The sequence below is a fragment of the Schistocerca gregaria genome, chromosome 5 (genome assembly GCF_023897955.1).
Source record: "Schistocerca gregaria isolate iqSchGreg1 chromosome 5, iqSchGreg1.2, whole genome shotgun sequence".
Taxonomy (NCBI): Eukaryota; Metazoa; Arthropoda; class Insecta; order Orthoptera; family Acrididae; genus Schistocerca; species Schistocerca gregaria.
In genome coordinates, this window is record NC_064924.1 from 61128546 (window position 1) to 61147514 (window position 18969).

The 18969-nt window shown below is 43.2% G+C and overlaps 1 protein-coding gene across 1 annotated transcript in view; it reads right to left on the minus strand.

Moving 5' to 3' along the window:
• Positions 1–8691: 8691 nt before the first annotated feature.
• LOC126273224 (doublesex- and mab-3-related transcription factor A2-like) overlaps positions 8692–18969 on the minus strand; it is a 188974-nt gene continuing 178696 nt past the window's right edge. Inside the window, exon 5 of the mRNA XM_049976767.1 lies at positions 8692–11943. Within this exon, the coding sequence (XP_049832724.1) occupies positions 11476–11943 (468 nt within the window). The 3' untranslated portion in view covers positions 8692–11475. The remainder of the gene's footprint in view (positions 11944–18969) is intronic.

The window sequence follows — 18969 nt, forward strand, 5'->3', positions numbered from 1 at the left end:
AAGGAGGATTCCAAAGTGACGACAGCCATGGCAAGTGTAAGAGCAATAATGTAGTAAAAATATCAGGGAAAATGGATTTGTAGAGTTTAAAGAAGAAGGAAACAGCCGTAATATTTAATGTAGTAAATGAAGAAGGTTTTAAAATCGTCAGTCTAGTATAATCTTGAGAGAATTACTTATTTTATAAATTGGTGTTGGAAGTAATCACGGTGAAGAACGAGTCCTGAGTAAGACCCGAGGGGCTGGGTCTTCGCCATGAAGGATGACAATGCAGTGCCACTATCTGGTTTTAAGAGGCACTTGCAGGAATTTATAAGAATGCTGTCATGAAGCATTGCGTTAGTTACTGAGGGCTGGTAAGTGCAATGTGGCGACATGCAGGTCATGATATTCTATACGCAAAATATTGCAAAATGGGCTGTGTTCGGCAAAACCTGCACCACTCAGTGGTAATAGGCAGAAGTACGTGGCCACCGCCACAGCAACACTCATGTTGTGAGCTATGTGTTGAGGGGGTGGTGGGGGACTGGGCAACAGTGCATCAAATGTGCCTCAGTACCGTATAAATAGTTGTAAATTTTGAAGTAAATTCATTTGGAATCAAGCAGCACCACCATAACACCTGGGTCACGTTAGCCAACGAGACGACTGGAGACCACCACTGGGAGCCATTGGTTCGAGAAAGGGTCTGTCCAGCCACCTCCTCCACAAGATCTCTTTGTGTGACTTGGCTCCATAGCCCTTCCGTCGCCAGACTCCTACCAGGGGCAGCGGGCTGTGTCTCAAGCGCGGCAGTCCTTTCGCTCGCCTCCACAGTGGGACTCGATACAAGCCCGAGCCAACAGGTGTGGCCACTGTGCAGCAGAAGGCAGTCACAGCAGAAAGGAGAACGCCGTTCAAGTCGGGGCCTCGGCCCGTTCTCAGACAGCTGACCACTGCTCTGCCTGACATCTGCAACGCAGGGCGAATACGTGTGCAGGTGTTCGCCATGCCGTAAGACAGCCACCTGTTAACCATCACGGGTCAGGGCCGTTGGAGTGGGCGTGTCTGCCTCAAGTTGCTAATGACGTAGTGTGCATTTGAAGTCTAATAAAATAGTTATCTCGACCACCAGTGTGTCACTGGGCCCCACCGCAGTGCGTCAACACTGGAAAGTTGCACTCAATCACTAAGTTTTTATTGCAATTTATATTGACTTAACTTACCTTAGATATTCTTTTATTATTCTGTTGCGCTATGAGAGAGTTGGTTCACAGCAATATATTCATTCTTAGTAGTCAGATCACACAATATTTCATTTGTGTGTTAAAGTTTCTACAAAATGGGATTTCTTCTGGATGTTAAAGCTAGAGTCATAACTTGCTCTGGACTGATAGGTTAAAGTTTAAATGTAGTGAACACTTTCAACTTTTTGGGGAGAGGAAGTGGATCACCGACTAAAAAATATAGTGTTCTATTCAAAAAAAGTACTGAGCTTCATACCTACAAAATAACAAGAAAACCAGTCATGTTGATGTTGGATAATGTTCTCCGTAGTAGACGAACAACATTTTCTTGATAGATTCTTCATTTTTCTTCTGGGCAAAAATTTACTTGGGTTGCTAAAGATAAACGTAACTCTACCTGGTTATATTACATGTTTCAATTTCTGTGTGCTATAATGAACTGTGACAAATCGATTGTTTATTTTATTATCTGTACGAATAAAATACCCGTGTGGTGTTGGCTGAAGGTCAAAATTCTCAAGAAAGAGTGGTGGTATAATCTGTTGTCCTAATTCATATGCTTCATGTCAATGTTTGTTAGATGATAGAACAAGTACTGTAAATTGCCCTCCACACCTACTCACTCCTCCTCGCCAAAGCGGACGCCCTGGTCCCTTCGCTTTGCATCACCTGTGGTGGGACAAACTATTAACTGTAGTTCAGGCATTTGCAGCTGTGTAGACAAATTAGTGTGCTTCATTAGTACTTCTTAGTTCGCTACTACACTCCTGGAAATTGAAATAAGAACACCGTGAATTCATTGTCCCAGGAAGGGGAAACTTTATTGACACATTCCTGGGGTCAGATACATCACATGATCACACTGACAGAACCACAGGCACATAGACACACGCAACAGAGCATGCACAATGTCGGCACTAGTACAGTGTATATCCACCTTTCGCAGCAATGCAGGCTGCTATTCTCCAATGGAGACGATCGTAGAGATGCTGGATGTAGTCCTGTGGAACGGCTTGCTATGCCATTTCCACCTGGCGCCTCAGTTGGACCAGCGTTCGTGCTGGACGTGCAGACCGCGTGAGATGACACTTCATCCAGTCCCAAACATGCTCAATGGGGGACAGATCCGGAGATCTTGCTGGCCAGGGTAGTTGACTTACACCTTCTAGAGCACGTTGGGTGGCACGGGATACATGCAGACGTGCATTGTCCTGTTGGAACAGCAAGTTCCCTTGCCGGTCTAGGAATGGTAGAACGATGGGTTCGATGACGGTTTGGATGTACCGTGCACTATTCAGTGTCCCCTCGACGATCACCAGAGGTGTGCGGCCAGTGTAGGAGATCGCTCCTCACACCATGATGCCGGGTGTTGGCCCTGTGTGCCTCGGTCGTATGCAGTCCTGATTGTGGCACTCACCTGCACGGTGCCAAACACGCATACGACCATCATTGACACCAAGGCAGAAGCGACTCTCATCGCTGAAGACGACACGTCTCCATTCGTCCCTCCATTCACGCCTGTCGCGACACCACTGGAGGCGGGCTGCACGATGTTGGGGCGTGAGCGGAAGACGGCCTAACGGTGTGCGGGACCGTAGCCCAGCTTCATGGAGACGGTTGAAAATGGTCCTCGCCGATACCCCAGGAGCAACAGTGTCCCTAATTTGCTGGGAAGTGGCGGTGCGGTCCCCTACGTCACTGCGTAGGATCCTACGGTCTTGGCGTGCATCCGTGCGTCGCTGCGGTCCGGTCCCAGGTCGACGGGCACGTGCACCTTCCGCTGACCACTGGCGACAACATTGATGTACTGTGGAGACCTCACGCCCCACGTGTTGAGCAATTCGGCGGTACGTCCACCCGGCCTCCCGCATGCCCACTATACGCCCTCGCTCAAAGTCCGTCAACTGCACATACGGTTCACGTCCACGCTGTCGCGGCATGCTACCAGTGTTAAAGACTGCGATGGAGCTCCGTATGCCACGGCAAACTGGCTGACACTGACGGCGGCGGTGCACAAATGCTGCGCAGCTAGCGCCATTCGACGGCCAACACCGCGGTTCCTGGTGTGTCCGCTGTGCCGTGCGTGTGATCATTGCTTGTACAGCCCTCTCGCAGTGTCCGGAGCAAGTGTGGTGGGTCTGACACACCGGTGTCAATGTGTTCTTTTTTCCATTTCCAGGAGTGTACATGGTTTCACAATGGATATTGGCAGGTAAGGCTTTTAACGTACGTGTTTTCTTGAAGAGTAAAATCTAAGATTAATGTTTATGATAAAACCATTTCACCTAGATGTTTCGTTAAAAACTTATTCCGCTGGCAAAATATATTCTCTAGTTGTGTAAACTGCTGGCCCTTCAGTTCCTTGGATCGGAACCGTTACTTTTTCATGTTTAAAATCTGCCTGTGTTAGTACACACTCTTATTCTCTTAAAATTCTCTTGCACATTCTAAGGTAATAATGGCGGAAGTTGATCAAAGAAAGTGGAGGGCGTCTAAAATGACTAAAGCTATTGATGCAGTTGAGGAAAAGGAAGTGCTTTGGAATAAGCCCAGTAAACAGATTAATGTACTAAAAACAACGTTTATGAGGTGGTCCAATATAAAGTAGAGTACGCCTGAGCAAGCAGCAAAAAGATCTTTAGGAAGAGCTGGTTTAGTATTGTCTTGCTATCGAAGCTTCTTTCTTTAGGCTTACTCGTAACATGCTTTTTTATTCCAGTCTCTGATCACAAATGAATTCTTTAGACGATGACGGGTTTCAGTCTGTAATGACCATCTTCAGATCTTTTTTACACCATATCCTAAAGTGCTACGGCCATAATGGCATCGTCAAAACATATAAATATAATCAGCATAGCATCGTCACAGATATTTAAAATATGGTGTAGAATAGGCCACATCGTCCACATAGTGATTATTGCCAAACTCGTAATAGCTTGTGAAAAATGAATGTACAGTTGGCAGAGATAAGTAATAACAAAATTTCAAGCACAAAGTTGCTGGGGAAAATGGGTTAGTCTTTTTCTTAAAAGCTGTAAAACGAATCTGTAAGGAATGTAGCCTACAGGAACACCAACAGTAAATTTCTTGGGTTCAGCAAAGAAAACTCAGAAAAATTCTATAAACTTCTCAAAGTTGTTGCAGTATACCTACTTTGAAACTAGATTATGTTTTCTGTGATCTAATACCTTTTTGTAATTTCGTTCAGTGTCACTTTGATTCTTTTTACAAGGGACCAGATTTTTGCAGCTACTTTTCAAACTCGCTAATTGTACATGTTTTCAAAATATTACCTTTTTCACAATAAATTTTTATTACATTTTCTAAGGGTGAAAAATTAAAAAAGTCATACTCTTTTAAAACATAATTTCTTGCTATTTTCCATTTTTTTAAATAAGGGACGAAATGGGGTCCGAGTATGGACCCTTTCCTCCATTTATGTTTTACTAATCCATTAGGTGAAAGGGCTATATGGAACGTAAGGTCAGATCGGCCGTGAAATGGAGACCATAGTGAAAATCAGAAACGTTTTATTTTCAACAGTTAGGTACACCTTACAGCTACGTCTCTACATAGCACCGTACCAACTTTCCAGTACCCTCGTCATAGGAGGCAGCCGCCTGCCCTTTCTGCCAATTCTCTACGGTGGTCTGCGTTAAGGTTTTGTCTTTGTAGACAGTGGTTCATGTTAGCACAGATGAAGGTCAGAGGGAGCCAAGTCCGGGCAGTACCGTGGTCGGTCAAACAGTTTCCATCGAAAACTTTGCAGTAGCTTCCTCACTGCCCTTGCAGGGCGGGTCCGAGAACTGTCATGAAGGAAGAAATGCGTGACAGTTACGTTGTGTGGGCTGCATGATTCCAGGCGAAATCTCTCATTCGTGCCTGACGGGAGAGCCTACTTCGTAGGCACGCTTACATGCTCACTGTGCGCTCAGAACTAAAAAGAGGGACGTCATGCGATCGACACGCATAGTACAGACATTGCCCAACACATCTATGCAAGGCATTGTAAGGTGTCAGGCAAATCCAACACCTTTCATGAAAACCCTGACATGTTAGCAAATCCGGCAGTATGTCACATAGCTCTGAATAAATCCTGACATTAAATTAACCAAAGTAATACGATCAACGAGTGAGCAAATGGAATACCGCAGACTAACACAAGAACGCCTATATGCATGTCATACCCTCCCACTGTGAAACAGATGCAGTTCCAAGGGGAGAAACGAGAACAGAAGCCGAGAGCATAGACGTGTACGCTAGGAGGCCCCACGATAAAGGACACCCACATCGCCCGCCAAGAGCAGCCCCCAGCCCATGTTAAAAGATAAAGTCCTCCAGAAGAACAGTATAGATCTTACGATAACACTGAAAGGGCCACACCAGTTGCAAGTTTTAGCGTGAGACTATAGGCGTCTCTGTTACGTAGCAAACATTAAAAACATTGGCCCACCACGAAAAGTATTACGTTTCTCATTGGATAGACAGAATTTTTGTAGGTGGAGCTTAAGGTTAACATTGAGACCCTGATTGGTCAGTTGAAAACACAGCCAGATACCTTTTTCTTAAGCCAACTTCGGTAAATTGTAATAAAGAGAAGTTCAAGGAGTTGCTACCGAGACGGCGAGGTGTGTGGAGCTGCGCCGCTCACCGCCCCCTGACGCTAAATACCGACAAGGTAATGAATGCACGCGATGCCGCATAAGAGCGCATAAGGCTTCACTCAGAACTGCAGAAGTCTCATCTGCTACATCCCCTTTTACGTAATATTCGTTTCGATCATCAATTAAACTTCGTGGTATTCACATTTGCTACTGGAAGTTAAAATCTGAAACGCGATGATTTTTCTGTTAGATAATTATTGAGAAGCCACATCAGCCACTGTAATTTACGACAACTTAAATAAGTAATTAAAGATAATTCAGCGTCACTGTAGACTATTTTGATAGTTTTCTCTTTTATGAAACTTAACTTAAACATAGATTATAGATGTGATATGGCATCCTTCAATCCAGTATAGAAATGGAAACCAATTCAGGGAATATTCGTTCACATTTTTGTTGAATACACTTGGCTTTTATCATCCTGTATTAAAATATTTCCTTTTATCAATAGTAAAATTTATAAACAATGTTTTGTGAGTAGAATAAAAATTCCAATGCTAAACTTAACTGCTTTTTCGACGTTATTTTGCCAGCTAGCTAAAAATAGGAAAGCCTTGAACCCCTTCCACTAAATTTAATTAGTATTAAGATTCTTTTACAGGGAGTGCAGTGGAGCTGACGCTGAAATGATTAAGTATTTGATTATGTCATCGCTAGTCTCACTGAACTCTACATGTCATGTGTGGTCTGGCGTCTCCTTACCAGCAAGAGGTCCCAGCTTCAAACTAGTCAATTCCCTAAAAAACACGCTCCGAGCGTCGTTGCGCGCAAGTGGTTGGTAGACACGACTTAGAACAAACAGACACCACGCAGAATGTTAGAGCTTCGTCTGATATTTCACTGTGGTTTTCATTTTGCGAGAAATCGGACCTTACTTTCCGAAAAGCCCTCGTAGGCTGGCAAAGTGACCTGCTGTCGCTGCCGACCTAATGACTCACCCCTTCTTCCGAGTGTCAAGAGATTGTTTGCAAGTGATGCAGCACGCCAAGTGCAAAGCAAGCGGCGCCGCCGATAGCGTGTCGAGAGGCCGGGCTGCTTTATCTGCGCGCTGATCGCGGAGCAGGGCTTCGCTCGGCCAAGTGAGTCAGCTGGGAAAGACTGCGAACCCTCCGCCACTGTGTGCTGGTGGTGGCTGGTGCCGGCGCTGGGGCCCGCACAAAGGGCTCCGCCCTACCCCAGCCCGGCGGAGCGAGGGCGGGGAACGGGAAAGAGGGAAGGGTCAAACGCCACAACACCCGTCTCTGCTATATCATACGCACTTTATTCTCTATAGACAACATTCATTATAATAATATACTCGCTATACTCTTACTAGTACACAGCTAATATACAATATCCATTTATTTATACAGCACATTCACTTTTTACAACGCTCGTCACGCCAGTACGATAATAGGTACCGAAATTTTCGAATACAGAGCAGTTACTGCCCGCATTCATATTCTTTAATTATACACAATACTTTTATCATACATTTATAATAATATTTTAACATATTTCTTTGATATTTATATACTTGTATCGTTAACACTCTTTTTTTTTTGCGCCTGCAGTTTCGTGTTCAGGAGTCCACTACTTGACAGTATACATGTAGGTGTGTTCGAAACGTGCGATTTATCTGTCCACAAACTGCCTTCAGCAGCTTTCTTCAGTCTCGGCACAATTTCCCAAGCACCAAAAAGTTGCAGCATTGAATATACCGTCCTGTGATTTTACGGTCTTCTAAGTTAGGGTAAATACTTTTTCCTAAGAGATTTTGTTGTAAAATTGATTGGAAGATATAAACCCCGTTCAGTGCATGTGGCGAGAAAAATGTCACTGCATATCATTCACGTAGCTAGATGTAACAACCAGATTAGTGCACTCGAGTCGTTAGAGAAACAGTTACAGGATATCAGAGATTTATTTTTTTCCCTTACAAGTCGACAATGATCCAGAATCCACAGTCACATCATTAGAAAAATGTCATTAAGATTATACATCTATGCAGGGAATGTCTGTGAAACATTTACGCTCCTTCTAAAAGTTTTCAGTCAGTAATTGTAGTAGAATCCTTTCTGTAACTGCTAAACTTCCAACAGAACGTTGCCATGTAGCTACTTTTCATTTATTCCACGCAAAGCGAATTTCATACATAAGGCAGTACTGCACAGTTTTTGTTGTTGTTGTCAGAGGCCATTCACATGTACTACAACTCTGCCCACAACGTCTTTCTGTTAACCTTAGCAATGTCAACATGTTTTTCATAACGCGCAACACCAAGGAGGGGATGCTTTATGCGCACCACAAAAAGTCAAGAAGGAAACAGATTTCATTAATTGTTAACTTTTTTTAACAGGATTCTTCTAAATCGGTGCTGATGTATAAGTAGGGTGCCGAAACTGAACACATCGTTTAGTGCAACTTGGCAGTCCCACAAAGCACTTTCCGCAACGTGTACACAGAAAGGTGGCGTACTTTATGATCACCACAAAAGAAATTAAGAAATACAGAATTTGTTAATTAACACTGAGTTTTATTCACGACATACTTTTTTAAAAAGATATAGATGTGTAAGAAGGCCTCTAAGTTAGAAAATAAGAATATGATATTTGGTGCGAAAAGTCTCATTTACTATTAAGATTTAAAGCTTTTTATTATATTTTAATGAAAAATTCAAAACAATTACATAATCTGGTATAAGTAATCATTAAAAATGCTAAATATTTTTTCAAAAATTTAAAATATAAATTAAATGACTAGATTACAATATTATCAATTGTGGGCATAAAGTCCCCCCCCCCCCCCTCCCCCCTGGTACTAAGAGGGTTAAGTGGCTTTCGTGGTAAAAAGAGAGGTTTTTTGCGTAAGATTCAGTTTTTCAGTGTTTATTCATTTCTCTTGAGTGCAGCAGTGTTTCAGGACCACTAGTAGATTTCTGGTTTCCCAGAGCTGGCAGCACCATTAGTTTTTTTCATACGGTTGTGTAAAGAGTTTTACTGATGGACCAATACTGACTGAAATCTTGCCGTTCAGAAATCAGCCACTAAACACTGACTGTACACCAGCGACGAAAGTATCTGACTCTGTAGCACTGTGATTTTAATATCAAACTACAAAACTGTATCTACAGAGTTTTTCAAGGACATGGGTCTTCTGTAATTTGCAAGAAATTTTTTTATTTGTTTTTGCCTTTTTTTTCCTTTATCAAGATACTTCCGTTACCCGTCAGGAATTGCTGCTGAAATGCATTTCGTCATCGTTGATGATATTTTACTAGTATAGGGAGGGACATTATAAGAGAAAAACATTAAATTTCATAAAATTTCAGCGAGATCATTCACAGCAAAATTGTTTTCCTTCAGTGCAAATAAAGGATGAAGGAAACCCATATAACAAAACCAAATTTTAAACACTGTGAGTAATAATAAAAGCTGAGTTCTGATTTTACTACTCAGATTTCTTTGAGGGGGTGTGATGTTTCCCATTTTCACAGCTCAGCATCCTCCCTTCACTAGCGCTAACACGGCATCTGAAAACTTTCGATGATTTCTTATATTAGGTGCATCTGTGGATTGGATTATTGTCTCATACATTCGCATTTTGCCGATATTGTGTTCTTGTTCGCCTTAGGAGAGACCACTGGAACTTAATACCGGGCAGTTTAATGGACAACAGTGACGAACATAACGAAGGAAATGGCTTCGAAGTGTCACACGACCTCTTTGGAAAGATTAGCTGAAATACCGTCGTTCTAAAAAGCCTGCGGTGCAGTGGTGCTACTAGCGCGTGAGATTTCCTCCAATGATACTTCTTGCCTTTGTTGAAAGAGGACAGACGTTGTTTCGTCCTGTGTCTTCCCTATCTTCAGAGTTCTCTCGAAGGTGTCAGTGTAACCTCAGTCCCCTAAAAAGAATATTTGCACTGAGGTGATACAATGTGCCTAAGAATCTCGGTTCCTGCAAATGAGACTCTCCCGAAAATTTTATCAGACTGATACTATCTGATTTTCTGAGTTTGTTTTAGAGCAGTTAATTGCTGTTATAGATACTCTTTTACTGGCGTTCCTTCAAGTGGTTCTACAAAGTGCCCCAGGGGGAATGGTCGATATTCAGCGGTATGAGGGGAACGGTAATTCGAAGCACAAAAGTCTAGTAAACATGGACTCTGAAGTACATGCCTTAAGGCCTATGAGGACTTCTTCATTTCGATACTGAGAAACAAACCTATTCTGTTGCAAGCTCTTTGCTTTCAATATTTTCGGAGTAGGTAGTTAGGACCAAGACAAGAGGAATATCAGTAGTTAACATGGGCTCTAAAATGTGTAGCTTGGGAACTATGAGCACTTGTCCGGTAGAAGAAATACATTGCATAGTAGCGAAGATGAAGACGTTCTCATAGGTCTGAAGGCACACACGCACCTATAAAAAGGTTTTACCACTCATTAATTTTTGTGAATTTTCACGCAGGAATGGATACAACCCAGATATTATTGGTAAACTTGACAATAAAATAAAATAGATAGTGCACACCTTCTAAAACAGATTCACAAGAAAAATAGACACATTTGCTTGCATCCCCTTTCTAGAAAAATTTCGTACCAAGTTGCTAATTTTTTCGTTAACAGTGGTATTTAAATATCCATCGGCACTAACGATGAGCTACAATAGCACGTCATTCACTGCATCAGGGCAAATAGCCAATGTCACAGCAAATCGGGTATTTTCAAACTCTAACGTAGCTCTTAAAGGTGTGAGCTGTGCAGCACGTGTTTACTGGACTTTTTTCCTTGTTTTGATCCATACTAACACCTCTTAAAATATGGAAAACAAAGATCTCACAAGAGAAAGAATTAGTTGAACAATGTCGAAGATACAGAAGTGTTCGTAGCTCTTAATGTGTGCATTTTAAAGCCCATGTTTACTACATATTTTGCTTCGAATTATCGTTCCTGTTATGTCGCAGCATTTTGATCATGCCTCCTTTGGGTACTCTGTATAGTCCCTTACGGCGCTGGAGCTGGTGTCTGTCCAATTGGCCAGCATCTTTTCCAGTCGAGATGGTTCAGGAGGGCGAAATGGTGGACTTGGCGATAGTACTACCGAAACATACTCTTGCGTCATCATAATTTACAATTTGACCTAGCTCTTGCACTACTGATTGCTCTGTGACAACAGAATAGCACTTAGCATTATGTAAAGTTGCACTCAAATGACATAGAGCCAGAAGCCAAGGAGCCGAACTGAAGGCGTTCAAGCATACGAATTTCTCGTTATTGAAGAGACACTGAGAATGTTTTACCAAATTTGTCGTTTCTTTTTTCCCTGCTTGATCAACTCCACAGCATAAAACGAACTTCGTTTCACAGACCTCTCACTAACGTATCTTGAGGTACCTGGATGGTGTTCATAACCTCAAAGACTGGGACTGTATTGAAAACAACCTGCAGATGATGTCAGTGAAGTTTAGCATCGAAACGTCGCCGGAGAGAAACGTGACTCGGGAGACACTGCGTGCCCCTTTCTCGCAGCCTCATCTGCGCTTGCAGCTCGACTCTGTGCGACGACAGAGTGCTGGTCAGTGCTCGAGACGCGACCAGTGCGGGCTCACTCCGAGTAGGACGTCTTGTCGGAGCCGGAGGCGGAGTTGGGCGAGCCGGCGGCGGCCTTGTCGGCGGCCGCGGCGGCGGCTGCGGCGGCGGCAGCTGCAGCCGCCCCCGGGAGCCCGGCGTACAGGTCGTGGGGCGGCGCCAGCAGCGGCAGCGGGTAGTCGGGAGGCGGTCGGATGACGGTGGGCAGGTAGCCCGTGCCGGCGTACGGCGCCGCCAGGAAGCGCCGCTGCGGCGTCTGCTGCTGCTGCTGCTGCTGCTGATGTGGCGGCTGCAGCTGCGGGGGCGGCGGCTGCGGCTGGGGGCTGTAGCGCGGCTGCGGGGGCGGCGCCAGCGGCGAGAAGGCCGACTTGGCCAGCGGCTCGTCCAGCTGGTGCGCCTGCTGCTGCTGGTGCTGCGGCGGCGGCGTCTGCTGGTGGCCGAAGCTGCCGCACGCCAGCACCTCGATGGCCGTCAGCACGTCACCCTGACAACAAAAACCAGCCACCTGCTCAGTGCTTCAGCTCTACAGCTGAGCTCTGATTGCGAGAAGGAACACCTTCGAACCACACCGGACAAACAATTACAACAAAGTTCTACAGATATCGCTACTACACAACTGCCCATTAAAATTGCTACACCACGAAGATCACGTGCCACTGACGGGAAATTTAAGCGACAGGAAGAAGATGCTGCGAAATGTAAATGATTAGCTTTTAAGAGCATTCGCACAAGGTTGGCGCCGGTGGCGACACCTACAACGTGCCGACATGAGGAAATTTTCCAACCGATTTCTCATACAAAAACAGCAATTGACCGACGTTGCCTGGTGCGACGTTGTTGTGATGCCTCGTGTAAGGAGGAGAAATGTGTACCATCACGTTTCCGACTTTGATAAAGGTCGAATTGTAGCCCATCGCGATTGCGATTTATCGTATCGCGTCATTGCTGCTCGCGTTGGTCGAGATCCAATGACTGTTAGCAGAATATGGAATCGGTGAGTTCAGGAGGGTAATACGGAACGCCGAGCTGGATCCCAACGGCCTCGTATCACTAGCAATCGAAATGACAGGCATCTTATCCGCAGGCCTGTAACGGATCGTGCAGCCACGTCTCGATCCCTGAGTCAACAGGTGGGGACGTTTGCAAGACAACAACCATCTGCACGAACAGTTCGTCGACATTTGCAGCAGCATGGACTATCAGCTCGGAGACCTTGGCTGTGGTTACCCTTGACGCTGTATCACAGACAGGAGCGCCTGCGATGGTGTACTCGACGACGAACCTGGTTGCACGAATGCAAAACGTCATTTTTTCGGATGAATCCAGGTTCTGTTTACAGCATCATGATGGTCGCATCCGTGTTTGGCGACGTCGCTGTGAACGAACATTGGAAGCGTGTATTATCATCGGCATACTAGCGTATCATTCGACGTGATGGTATGGGGTGCCATTGGTTACACGTCTCTGTCACCTCTTGTTCGCATTGACGGCACTTTGAACAGTGAACGTTACATTTCAGATGTGTTACGACCCGTGGCTCTACCCTTCATTCGATCCCTGCGAAACCCTACATTTCAGCAGGATAATGCACGACCGCTCGTCACAATACGCCAGTCACTACTCTTGATGAACTGTGGTATCGTGTTGTAGCTGCATGGGCAGCTGTAGCTGTTCATGCCATCCAAGCTCTGTTTGACTCAATACACAGGCGTATCAAAGCCGTTATTACATCCAGAGGTGGTTGTTCTGGGTACTGATTTCTCAGGATCTGTGCACCCAAATTGTGTGAAAATGTCAGTTCTAGTATAATATATTTGTCCAATAAATACCCGTTCATCATCTGCATTTCTTCTTGGTGTAGCAACTCTAAGGGCCATTAGTGTAATAATTTTGGTGGATGGATAGAACCCTGATATAATTGATAAACCTAACAACAAAACAAAAAAGAAACAAGGCGCACCAACTAAATCAGATTCAAAACAACAAATATACTCATTTGCTCGCATCCCCATCGTAGGGAAAATTTCACACCGTTGCTAACTTTTTTTCGTAACAGTGGTACTCAAATATCCTTCAGCACTAGCAGTAAACTAACACATCAGCCATGAGGGGTAACCTACAACAGCACATCATTCGCTTCACCAAGACAAATAGCCAGGGTCATAGCAAATGACGTTTTTGCAAACATCCATGTGGCAACAAGCAGACCTGGTACAACAGTGATTTTTTTACACGCCTTTAACGAAATTTTAAGAAACTGAAACTGTTGCTCATTTCCCACTGATAACTAGTTAAAATGACAATGATTACAATATTATATAATTTCCCAGCAAGTATTCTATAAAAACATTAATTGATCATATGGCCATGATGACCGGGAGTCCTCTCCTGGGGAAGTTCTTTAACCGAGTTGCGAGTCTTTTCAGTTGATGCCACACTGAGCGACTTGCATGCCCATGATGATGAAATGACGATGAGCTCACCACAACCAATCTCCGATCCGGCGAGGAATCGAACCGACGTCCACTCCATTGCAGTTAGACGCGCTGTCCACTCAACGAAGGAGGCGACATCATTCTATATATTATAAATGATTCTGTGGTTCTATAATTATTTAACAATTTCATTTTCATAATCTCTAATAGCTGTTATATTTCTGTCTGTGTAACATCTTTAGCCGACCGCTGTGGTCGAGGCGTTTCAGTCCGGAACCGCGTGACTGCTACGGTCGCAGGTTCGAATCCTGCCTCGGGCGTGGATGTGTGTGATGTCCTTCGGTTAGTTAGATTTAAGTAGTTCTAAGTTCTAGGGGACTGATGACCTCATAAGTTAAGCCCCATAGTGCTTGGAGCCATTGAAACCATTTTTTGTAACATCTTTGAACTCCTTAAATCTAAGGTCTTTTTCCACACACTATGTTTTCCTACACAAGCACTTTAGATGAGTGTGTGTGCTCCCGAAGTTATTAACATCTATTGTACCAAAGGCTCAACATGGAAGTACCAATATTTATCATGCTGTATAACAAACACATAATGTGTAAAAAAACTGAGATATTTTTTGTGAAAAATGTATTGAATGTATTATGGAAAATACGTGGACTCTCCAACTGTATGTAATCACTGTAATACTTAACAACACATACCATGTACCAACTTCCAATTGCTTCAGTTGGATCTACTTGCTCATCATCACTTATTTGTTTTTTATTGAGACAGTGATGTCCAACGCTGGGCAATGAAACATGTAATTGAATGTAAACCGCCAGAAGATGGGCACGAGATCGAAACCGGTAGTGGATTAAACAACATTATCTTCTATTGTGATTGGGATATTATTCTGCTCACTAACTTTTATTGATTTACTTTTACCTATTTTCCGTGTTCTGTCTACAAATATCTGAAGTCCCCCGCCGCCGTTTCCGTCTGTATGGTCAGTCTTATCTCATGATCTGCAGTAGGGCTTCTGATACAGTTTTCAGTAACAGGTAGACTGATTCACGAGGAAGGATTGTGAATGTAATTTATTAATATTTCGTGCAAACTGGCTATTCTATGATGAGTTCAAGTCACCTGCTGCTGTGAAAATGACGTTATAGCCTCTAGCTGTGAGCGGCAGAACTCTTTGGAATCTTCTATACATCCCTAACGCCTCCCGACTGCGGCACCAAGCCTGTGCGAGCTTCTGCTACCGTAAAGCTGGCACGAAAAACCTCCAACTAGTGTTAATGTTTAGGTCGTATGAAGGGATGCCGCTCAATGATGTGAAATTCGCCAGAAATTACACTTGATGCGAATTAAACGTTAAACTGCAGGTCCTCTTCCCCCAAATGGATAACTAGGTAGTTTAGGGATACGCAACTCAGTGAAGTAGCGTCTAGTTGATAGGTTACTGAGCCACGCAAAATTACTATTATTGGAATTATACATCTACACATATCTTTCTCTGTATGTGAAGCCACGTTTTCCTCTATGTATGTGAAGGCTAATCTCGGGTACTTCTGCAGGAAATTTCATACACTTTTCCCTGACAGAATGATTCATTAGGCAGTTTTGTGTGTATAATTTACTACCACTGAGTCAGTCAACTCGCTCAGCCATAGGTTGCGTAGTGCTGCTACCTGTGCGAAGCCTGGGCATGTCGCTAATTATTTACTAAAACAACATGTTTCGAAGTATAAAACTCACCTTCAGGCAAGTATAGCAACACAAAAAACCTTTAACGAAAATTGCCATGTCTGATGATGCGCTATGGCCGTCTCTCAGGGCTGATCGGAGGAGACGGCCATACACAATCGAGATTAGAAGGCCATATCATAAACGTGTTATACATTAAATTTTGATGACACCGTTACTTTTTTACAGATGCCAATTCAGTACATCTCTTCTAGGGGATCATGGAAAGGAGAAGAATTTAAAAATGCTATTAATCAAGTAGATAACAGATTAGGCTTGGTTCTAGATTCAACTAACTGGATAATTGAGACGATTTCTCATTATTTTCCGTATAAAACTAGTTATGTTCCAACAAATTAATAGAAATGTTAAAAATTTCAAGAATTGTAAAATACTTTTTACAGATGAGTTTCTGTGTAAGTTGTACGTTACCTACAATTCCTAGCTTTATAATATATGTTTTACATCAAGAGATTCAATAAAACGTGTTTAAAGTATTAAAAGATTTTTTATGATTTTTCTCTCTCATTGTAAAGTGTTTAGTCCGAAGGCTATCTATCCCTTACGTGTCTGACCATCTAACCCTAATATTCTGCTGAGATGGCCAAGTGTTACATATTTCTTGAGAATTTGTGGTTAGTATGAAATCTGGTATATCTTTGTAAACGAAGTCGACAATTGTTTTTTATGAATTGAAAAGGCAATTTACTGAAAGTTTCAGGCTGATCTTGTGTGTTTACCCCATTTCATTTTTAAAAATTACCTAGTTCGTTTCTTTTTTTTTTTTTACAGGTCGGATGTTAATTTATGGATATTTCTCGTATTTGACGCCGCAGTAAGAACGTTGCCGTGCAGGCTGTAGTTGAAAATAATTTTTGTGATCCCTTAAGATGACCACAGGAGATATTGTTGCCAAAACGTGAAGCAGAATATATGCTTCTTGCATATCTAGAAAGTTCAAAGATGAGCAGAACATTTTGTGCTATCTAGAAATAAAGGAGAAATTGTCACGGACATGATACAAGATTTGGGGTGGACATAATTAAAACAAGGTGTTTCTCGTTGTTGCGGGATCTTCTCACGAAAATTCAATAACTAACTTTTTCCTCCGAATACGAGAATATTTTGTTGATACCGGCGTGAGAAACAGTCATCATAATAAAATGAATTCAGAGCTCGCATGGAAATATATAGGTGTCCTTCTCCGGGCTCTTCGAAAATGGAATAATAGAGAATTATTGTAAAGGTAGCTCGACAACCCTCTGCCAGGCACTTTAGTGTGATTTTCAGAGTGTCCCTGCAGATGTAGATATTCTGCCTGGTATCCTAAAGGAAAGTGCAATGCGAGGCAGAGTAGAATCAGCATCGACTCAGTGATACAAGCTAAAACCATGATAAGTGTAAGGTAAGATTCCTCACTCAAATCACTGATATTTGGTTTGTATGCAGAAGGAGCAATTGGGGAAGAATTTTGCTGTCCCGGAAGTAGAATAGAAAAAGGAAAAAAAGATGCAACAAAGTCAAAGTGGCGTGGAGTTCACAAAGCGTAAATCTTAACACAAGAAAAAGATTAATTAAAAACGATTTTTGATGTACGTTTCTGCAAGAGTGCGAAGCATGGACATTTGAGGAGTCAGAAAGGAAACGATTAGACAGCTTTGATGTGTGGTGTTACAGGACACAGTTTAAGATCAGGTGTGTTGATCAACGAAGACGAGTCAGAGAGGAACAACGCTTAATAAAGAACAAAGTCAGGCGAAGATCTAAAATGATTGGGCACGTATTACGTACGACATGAGCCGTTGCAGCAGTCCAACATATGAGCATAGAAGGCAGAACCAACACTTGATTTAACAACAGCAAAGGAAGGTTGTGTACGAGGACGAGACCTGAAGACACTGGAAGGCTTCAGAGAGATTATATAATGGTAACACAGGGATTTACGAACCAGATTTAGACCTGCAAAAAATTTCATGGGGCTTGTATGGAGTCTGACTTGCATTTATTGCTTATGAACTGCATATTATAAATGAAGAAACTTCAGAAAGGTAGGAATTTAAGGACATGTGACGTGGATATATTGAAAGAAACAGACGTTGCTGAGAATTGCGTAGGGAGAATCAAGCAGCACATATATGAGGTGCACATCGTTCAATTATTTATCTGTAAGCCTATCTATACTGTTGTGTATCACTGTCAACATACAACTAACAATGTCAGAAAAACAACCCACAGCAGAACCGCGCAATAGGGCCTACTTAGCGCAAGTTTGAGGGCGAGGAGTAAAGTGAGGCCGGCTCGAGTGGCCGAGCGGTTCTAGGCACTACAGTCTGGAACCGCGCGACCGCTACAGTCGCAGGTTCGAATCCTGCCTCGGGCATGGATGTGTGTGATGTCCTTAGGTTAGTTAGGTTTAAGTAGTTCTAAGTTCTAGGGGACTGATGACCTTAGAAGTTAAGTCCCATAGTGCTGAGAGCCATTTGAACCATTTATTTTGAAGTAGAGTGAGAGTTACTGTTGTCAACATCGAACAAGCTTGTTTCCAACGAGACACACAGCGCATACCGTCGACACTTCTGCAGATATTTTCAGTGAAATGCCGGTACTAAGATAAGTCAAACTAAACGTAAGTACTGTTTAACGACTATCTTGAGACCACAGACCTCTTATACCAAAATACTCAGAAAATTCTCTTAACAGCCTCCGATATTTGGTCTGTGGAGTCCTGTTCACCGCCTGCAGCAGTATTCCACAGCAAACACTCTTCTCCTTTCACCAATCCTGCATACAAACACTCCCGTTTACAATAGGAGAAAAAAACCTAATAAGACCTTCTTCCAAATTAGACAAAACACACACACACACACACACACACACACACACACACACACACACACACACACACATACATACATACATACATACTACATACACTACTCACACACACATGACCACTGTTTCTGGCAGTCTGGCCTCGGTAACCAGAGACAATGGTCATGTGTGTGAGAGTTGCGTTTGAGTGTGCGTGTGCGTGTGGTTGTTCTAAACGCAGACTGTAGCATTATTAGCCCTGTCGTGCTATCCACATCTCTTACAATTTCTCGAAATATAAAACAGGCAACCGTCGTAAGATACCATGAGCACAGAGTTCCGCCTAGGATCGTTAACTTGTCGTAACACTTTCTGCATTTCTCTAAAGGTGTTTCAGCGTGGACCAAAACGACGAACTATAGCAAATAAACCAGTCGCTGTCTTAGTGTCGCTGCAGATGGCTGCGCTGCAATACATTCCGTAAGGTTGTAGTTTCTACTGTTCTGTGGCATGGAAGTGCATCA